The following is an 8,455-nucleotide window of genomic DNA, read 5'->3' on the forward strand; positions in this document are numbered from 1 at the left end:
ACGTACGGAGCATCATTACTAGTACTAAATCCAAGTTGAGCAGTATTGACATGAGAGCCGGATTCTGAAGGATCAGAATAATCAGATGCACGTAAGTCCCCTAGCCGAGGGAGCCCAATACACGGTTCGGACCCAGTATAAACCCAAGCACGCGGTTTGGTAAATTGCAGAACTCGATCAACACTAATCGATTCAGGTGAACCGAGATCACTTTGATCAACTTGAACAAAATTAGATGACGGAACCCCATTTACATTTGGGTCAATATTCGGCCCATGAGTGGAATTTACCACATTCGGCCCTTGCAACCCACGCCGTCCATTTCCAGCAACAAAATCCAATGGGGCATTTCCATTAAACCCATTGCTATTAAAACCAGGCCCATTATCATGACCAAACAGACGCAAACTTGACTTAAAATTATTTCCATATGGCCGGCCATATTCATTTGCATATGACACCTGTGGCCCATGTGCCAATTTCTCACTTTGCATGCCAGCACTTTAATTTTGACCACCATTTCTATTTTGACTTGCATAGTACCATTGGCCATAAATTGTTCACTGACTTTTGGGATAAGGAGCCACATATTTTTCTTCTTCTTCTTGCGCACACGGTCCAAATTTGGCTCGCTAAACACCCGACGGAACCCCTTGACAAGAGGCCGATGACACCACGGACGAGGTATTTGAGTCTTTATGATAACAGTAGTAGCACTTCTGAGCCACATGACCAAATCGACTACAGATCTGGCATTGAATGTGAGATCGGAAGGTTCTGCCACGGCCACGAACAGACGTACGACCGCCACGACTGCCTCCTTCAACCGACGGCGCATCCTCAACCAGATTTGCATTCAAATTTACCTCCTGCAACACTTGAGCTTGACGACTCTCACAATCAACTAAAGCATCAACCAAACGTTGTAACGGCAGAAATCCAGTCGACAGCCTAGCAAAGGAGATAACCGCCTCAAAATCTGACGGCAATCCCGCGAGCATCACCTCAATCTTCTCTTCATCAGAGAGACGAGAACTAGAGGCATCTAACATAGCACACAAATCTTTAATTTAGCAACATAAGCTTTAATGGAAAGGTTACCTTTCTTCAAAGAATGAAGCTCATGTCGAATTCGTGACTGCTTAGCACCAGTGTCAGCCGCAAACAGATTAATAGCCGTGTTCCATATATCACACACCGTGCACGCATCATCAAATGACGATTGAAGAGATGTACTTACAGTTGATAATAGCCATGAAGTCAGAAGCCTATCTTGCTGCATGAACACCTGTGCCGCTGGATTTAGAGCACGAGATCCATCGGGCAGAGACACAAACCCCGATGGCGGAACAACAGTGCCATCTAAAAATCCTGTAAGTCCATATCCATCCACTATTAATTTGATCTGTTTGCGCCACTGAATATAGGTTCCTTCATCGAGCTTAACCACTTCATACCGAGGAAGACCGGTCGTGACATGATCGCTAGAGAACACACTAGAGCTAGACTCACCAGTAGCAAAATCAGCGGAAGCCATGATAGACAAGATCCAGAATCAAATGGCGAATGATACCATGAAAGAACTTGATAAAAGATTGAAAATATATCTAGCCAAACAGTAGGAAATAGAGAGAACAGAGAATAAACTTCTTTTCTTTGTATTCAAAATTGCTTGCTTCTGAAATCTCAACGTACAGTATTTATAGACTTTGTTGACTAGTCTAAACTGAGCAACAACCTTACCAAACTCACAACTAACTAACAACTCCTATACTCTAATAACCCTTAATCATCAAATCATAAAAAAACATCATTATTTTAATATCCCATCCCATAGATGAATTGGGATCATGAATTTTATTTTACAAATTGATGGCCAAAGTTAAGCAAACTTCATCTTAGAAGCATGTCTCAGCTTTTCCTTTCGCAGCCGTTGCGCCTTTAAAACCACCCGAAATGCGATTACCTTTCTCCTGAACCACCCTATCTCCTTCTGAACAACAAATGAATTACTATTATACCAAATTCGATAAATTATAAAATAACTTTCAGATTTGAGCATATCCTACTGGTTTATATGTATTATTTTGATCTTCAGTTGGTACTAAATAATTTAGATTATGTTCGAGTTAAAATTTCAATGCATTTCGATTTATTTTTATCATTATTAACTTATATCGTATCGGATAATAATAAAATTTACTTTTTTAAATAAGATAATTATGAAATCTTATACCCATGTCTCCGGTTTGATCTTCTCTAACTCGTCAAAGACCAAAGGAAGGACGACGTTGAGCAACTCCTCTGAATTATATGTTCAAAACAACTAGCATGTTAGTTTAAATATTATAATTAACTAATACATGTAAAATTCTTAATTACTGTAAAATTAATACCTTTTTTCATTAGAGAAGTAAACTATGTATATAAAAATACTAAAAATATCATAAGGTTGATTATATCATGCAACCCAAATTTTGAATAACAACTTAAATTAATTTTAAAACATTATAATTAAGTTCTTTAAAGTACTAGTATAGTATCAATAAGAGTTTTGTTTTTAATCTCGTCATTAGTTTAGACATTAAATGTCAACTTATATTTAGTATGGAATATATTTAAAATACATAAATAAATTATAAATATGCATATACCTTTTGCGTAGGCAAATTAGATATGCCATGCTAAAAAAGATAACCTTTATAAGTTTTATTGATATTATCTTGTTTTTTTAACATATCAAACCAAAGTTGTCCATGTGTAGGTATACACATATCTATATTTAATCCACATATTTTAAATATGCTCAATGCCAAATTCGAACGACATTTAACGCTTAAATTGACTGCTAGAGTGATAAAAAGATTGATTAATACAATATTAATACTTCGAAGACTTAATTTTATATTTTAAAATTTATATACCAATTGAAAGTCTAGATGGGTTAAATTTATTTCTTCTTTCACACCAATGTTGTGTAAATATTTACTCAAAATCATAAGAAAAGGATTGATATGAACGATATGTAAAGATCATATACCATCGCTATATGCTTTTCTCTTTGGGAAGCAACCTGTCTGAATAGTATCCTGCTTAGAAGAAAGATTACCACAATAAAAGTAGAGTTTTTTAATCATATGACACCACAACAAATTGTAGCATTAGAGGCATTTTTTTTTCACATACAGCGGTATGCCTCTGAAAAAGTAATGGTGTTTGCATAAACGCCGTCAACGTCAAAGGGAAACTATTGGCGACAATCCCAGAAAAAAGTCCCTAACTCCTTCGCATGTTCCAGCTTTTTTATTTTGAGTGATCAAAATGAAATTATCTTAAAAATTGGATGACTAACTAGATAGTTTATCTATAATATTATACTATTTTTTATTGGATTGAATCTAATAAAAAATTTTAGTTGAAGTGATAAAATCGAATATTTAAATATCTTAATATTAAATTTAAATAAAATCTTAAATAATAATATAGATATATATTATTTACCATTATAAAATAATGTATGAACCTATTTATAAATAAATTTTAAATTTAAATAAGGTATGTTCTGAAATCATATGCCTAATTTACCTGTTTGCGCTTCTGCAATATCCTTTCATAGGTCAAAAGAATTTTGATTTTGCGCAAGTCCTCTGAATCATATGTTCAAAACAACTAGGAGGTTAGTTCTGCTCAGGTTTTAATTGAATCGTTAAATTAGTAGTATCGTATCAATTAAATTTTTTATTAATATAATTATTAAGTTAAGTGTTAAATGTCAACTTAAATATGATATAAAGAGAAAAAGATATAACTATTGAAAATTTTATCGATACTATTTATTTGTTTATAACATGTTAGACCCGAATATACACATTTATCTATAATTTGATTCACGTCATATTCAGTTCAAACTGAAAGTGATTATTAAACTGATGGAATGACAAAATTAATATAATACTACTAATATTTTGAGGATATACATTTGGAGTAATTGACCTAATATCATTCTTATCATTTTGACTTTCACTTAAAATGATAAGAAAAGGATTGATATGAAAGATGAGTAAAGATGAAATACCATTGGTGTTATTGGCTTGAAAGTTGGATTGGAGTACGGGTCGTGCTTTGTAGTAAATATAAAACAGCTTTTTTATGGCAGTAATATCTGCTTCTCTTTGAGCATCCGCTCTCAAAATTTCCAAAACAATGCTATCTTGAAATGAGGTAACCTCCTTGCAAGGTATCTTATCAAGGTAAAACTGCAAATCCTGTCTAAGCTTCCTGTTAAGATTTGCAAGTGATTGATTATTCACTTAGTTGGCATGCTAAGTTACACCATGAATAATAATACGAAAAAAAAAATCATTAAAAGTTTGCATAGATGTTTATTAGATAATTAAAAGAAATTTGATTATTAGAATTTTATTAATTGAAGGGGTTTTTATTTATATATACAACATTAGGTGTAGAGGATAGGGTAACACAGTTTGAACCTGTACTAAACCGGCGTTTAACAACTTTAACTATCGCTCTATACAAGTCAAGACAACCTCACTAGTTGAAGTTGAGATTGAATCTTTTGTACTTTTGAAATGAATATGGAATCATTCACCCACCATGTGAAACGTTTTGATATTATATGATTTTGATAGATGCATTTACAAAATAATACATGTTTATTATCAACTTGAAATTTATATTTTGTGAGATTATTTACTCAAATAAGTAGATTAATAACAAAAATTTCAAATTATGCAATGCAGACAATTCTTTTTTGTTGATGTTGGTGAGATTATATTTCAAACTTTTGTTTAGGAACATAAATGTTCAATTTAAAAAAAAAGTTGATATAAAAGTTTAAAAATTAATGATTTAATTATACTATATTTTAATTACAATAACCGACTTTATCTTTATATATGTGTTCATTTAAATTTGAATAATTAATAAAAGGTGTATATATGTTAGAAAAGTTGATTAACTAAAATAATCAATTAAGTTATTTTGTTAAAGGAATTTGTGGTTGATCGGATTGTTAAAATAAATTGATAGACTAATTAGATGGTAAGACATGACAATTTTTGGTTTAACATAATATTTTTTTCATAAAATAATTAAAAATATAAAACTTATTAAATATGAAAAATATATATTAAAATTGATATAAATTTATAAAAATTATAAAAAATAATGACTTATAAATATTGTAGAAATCTAATAAATTGTAATAAATTATAATTCTTTATAAAATTAATAAACATATTTAAAATTTTATAAAAAGGTATAAAAATTCTTAAAAACTTATAAAAAATAATACAAATATTATAAAATATTAAAATTGATATAAAATTATTTTTAACTTTACAAAAAATACTTTATAGTTGGATAATGGAATTTTGGTTTAATAGTATCTAACTTTACAAAAATACTTTATATCATACAATACTTAGTACATAATTTTTAACTTTTCAATGTCCAAACTATGGAGATAACATTTTTAATTATTAATAACATTTCAGCAATAAAAATGAGAGGGTCCTACAATTTATTTTTTGGAATATCAAGAATATTTTATTCAATATGAAAATGATTATAACAATATGATGGTTGTTCTCATTATCAAACGGTTGATATGTATGTGTTCATTATGATTGTAGGGATTTAAATGACTTTTTTTATAATTTATTATATTATTTATAAGTTTTTATAAAATTTTAAATATATTTTTATTAGTTTTTATAAATTTTTAGAATTTATTAGAATTTTTATATTTTTATGATATTTATTAGTTTTTATTTTTTTTATAATTTTAAAAGTTTATGTTAATTTTAATTTTTAAATTTTTATGATTTATTAGAATTTTTATACATTTTTATAAAATTTTAAATATTTTTATTTATTTTATAATTTTTATATATTTTTAAAATTTTTATAAGTTTATATCAATTTTAATATTTTTAATCTTTAATAATTTATAATTTTTATATTTTTTCTGATTTGTATAACTTTTTTTTCTTTTTTTTTATTATGATTTTATGAGAAAATATTATGTTAAACTAGAAGATGTTACATATCACCATTCGATTTTTTCCATCAATTTATTTTAATAGTCAACGTGGTCAATCACAGATTTCATTAACGGATGGGCCTAAATGATTATTTTATTAACGGTAGGGCTCAATTAGGTGCGAATTTAATACATGGGCTCAATTGATTTTTTTCGTATTTTTTAATTTTTTTTTTACATATAAGCCTTAAAAATTTTACATACTTAAATATGACATTTTTAATTTTAATTTTAAATAATTAATAAAATAATATATTTAAATTTTATTAATTTTAACTTAGATTAATGTCATGTCGATTTATTTGCAAATAATTATTAATTTAAATTTAAACAAAAAATATATTTATATATTTTAATAAAATATTTTATTAATTTAAAAAATTATACAATATGGGATGAAAAACACAAACATAAGAAAGGCAGGCTTGGAAATATTTACCTGTCAAGTATAACTGCCTTACAAGATGCTGCCTCTTTTATAACAATATCCTTAGTCGAAGCTCCACCTATAATTTTAACTTCAACCCTTACCTATACATGATAATTTTGTTACTGTGTTAGATTATACATTTTCATAAGTGCCCAAAAGTAGTTGTCTTTAGTGTCCTTGAGAAATTAAAGGTTGAGTTGAAGGCTTAAAAATGATTTTTTACAAAAAATTAGAATTAGAGTTAAATTGATAAATTTTATAAATGTTGAGGGTTAAAATTATTGAATTTTTTTAAAAAAAAATTGAACAAAAATGATAATTTTTTTAAACATTGAGGGCTAAATTTATTGAAATTTTTATATTTAGGGTCAAATTGATGGAAGGTATAAAAGCTAGAGAGCTAAATTTGTCGTTATACTAATAGAAAAAGCTCATGTCAGCTTTTTGTAACTCATCTAACGGCAACGAACAAGAGGGTGAATAAAATATTTAATTTCGAAAAAGTTAAGTGACTAAATCAAAAAAATTAATAGTTGAGTGACCCAAATAGAACCAAAAACATAATTGAGTGACTATTTTTGAAGTTTACCCTTATTTATATTACCATTTTATAATTATTTATATCTTTTAACTATGAAAATGATTGTACATTTCCAATTATTTATCTAGATTATTAAAATTATCTAATAGTCACATTGAGTTCTAACTAAATTTAGAGTCATGCTCCTAAACTCTCCTAATGCTTTTTATCTGCAAAACTCAAACTTTAAACCTTACTTAAAAGGACATCAAACTCCTTATCTCTGGACCCAACAAGGGTTGGTGTTATTTTCGAAGCTGACACTTACATTACATTATATAGATGATATGTAAGTAAGAATGTAGGAAAACTAGTACCCCTTGGCGTTCACAATCTTGAGCACTTTGCTGGAGCATACGAACATATGTATCAACCTTCTTTGAGATTTCTTCATGCATGGCACGGATGCTTGTTTCAGAAGTACTTAGAAGCGATGCTTTGCTTTGATAACCCACTACAATATATCCCAGCCACACCAAGAACATTAAAATGTAAAAGAGAAGATGAAAATGAATACTATCAACATGTTTGAGCAATTCATCGAGCACTTACAGGGGAGAGTCACTTTGGCCAAAATTCCAAGTACAACAAGCGTATCACCATTCACCAGAATATCGCCTCGAGCTCGAACATTAGAGATGGTGGCGCTAAGCTCACGTTGGTTAAGATCCTTAGTGGCATCAAGCGCAATAGCAACCCGTGGTGAAGGGTTAGTGCCCATATTAATATGGTATTGTTAGCAGGCAGATGTGGTGGAAGTGTTTCTTTTGTGTATGGTTGATATAATTATGGAGAGTATGGGTCCTTCATATAGAAGCGTGAAAAAAAAATGGCCTATTGTAGATTGGCATTGATAGATGAGGAAGATTCTTGCCAAAAGTCAAACTAGATATACTTTTGGTTTTCTTATGCATTTTGTCGTGAGATGGAAGTTGTTTCTTTCATTTATTTTCTATCTTTTTTGTTAGTTGGTTCGTTGTTTTCATTATGAGGTGTTTTGTCCTCTTTTTTAATAAAAATATAGTGAGCGAGAGAAAAATGCTTCACATCCAATAGAATACTGTGTGAATGTACCGTTTATAACAAAGTGTATCTAGTCTGACATTTCACAAGAATCTTCCCCGTCCATCAATGTCATTCTCCAATAGCTCATGTTATTTTCAACCCAAAAAATAGCTATTACTTTTAGGGGTGAGTAAAACTCGATTCGATTAAAAAAAATTTAAAAAAATTTTAATTTCGAGTTAATTAAATTGAGTTATTCGAGTTATTTGAATTATTCGAGTCAATTCAAAAAACTCGAGTCGAGTTTCAATTTCAGGTCGAGTTGAATTTCACAATTCGAATAATAGATTGGTGTAAATACCCTTTTGATCTTTGT

The 8,455-nt window shown here is 29.2% G+C and overlaps 1 protein-coding gene across 2 annotated transcripts; it reads right to left on the reverse strand.

The window, feature by feature from the left end:
• Window positions 1-1,640: 1,640 nt before the first annotated feature.
• On the reverse strand, window positions 1,641-7,926 carry LOC107910400 (uncharacterized). 2 transcript variants are annotated; one of them, XM_016838226.2, is made up of 8 exons: window positions 7,627-7,923; window positions 7,392-7,528; window positions 6,504-6,595; window positions 4,076-4,278; window positions 3,586-3,647; window positions 3,041-3,089; window positions 2,237-2,304; window positions 1,641-1,993 (listed from the first exon to the last, which is right to left on the reverse strand). In XM_016838226.2, the coding sequence occupies exons 1-8, from the start codon at window positions 7,793-7,795 to the stop codon at window positions 1,883-1,885; spliced, it is 891 nt and encodes a 296-aa protein (XP_016693715.1). In that variant the 5' UTR covers window positions 7,796-7,923; the 3' UTR covers window positions 1,641-1,882. The 2 variants fall into 2 exon arrangements, with proteins under 2 accessions (XP_016693715.1, XP_016693716.1); XM_016838227.2 differs by lacking the exon at window positions 2,237-2,304 and having other exon boundaries at window positions 7,627-7,926.
• Window positions 7,927-8,455: the final 529 nt, after the last annotated feature.

The sequence above is a fragment of the Gossypium hirsutum genome, chromosome D02 (genome assembly GCF_007990345.1).
Source record: "Gossypium hirsutum isolate 1008001.06 chromosome D02, Gossypium_hirsutum_v2.1, whole genome shotgun sequence".
Taxonomy (NCBI): Eukaryota; Viridiplantae; Streptophyta; class Magnoliopsida; order Malvales; family Malvaceae; genus Gossypium; species Gossypium hirsutum.

Coding starts and splice junctions, on each gene's coding strand:
- LOC107910400 (XM_016838226.2), bottom strand. CDS start 7,795: ATGGGCACTAACCCTTCACCACGGGTTGCTATTGCGCTTGATGCCACT. Junction 6,596..7,391: donor AAGATTGTGAACGCCAAGGG/GTACTAGTTTTC, acceptor TATCATGTATAG/GTAAGGGTTGAAGTTAAAAT. Junction 3,090..3,585: donor TATTGCAGAAGCGCAAACAG/GTAAATTAGGCA, acceptor TCTTCTAAGCAG/GATACTATTCAGACAGGTTG.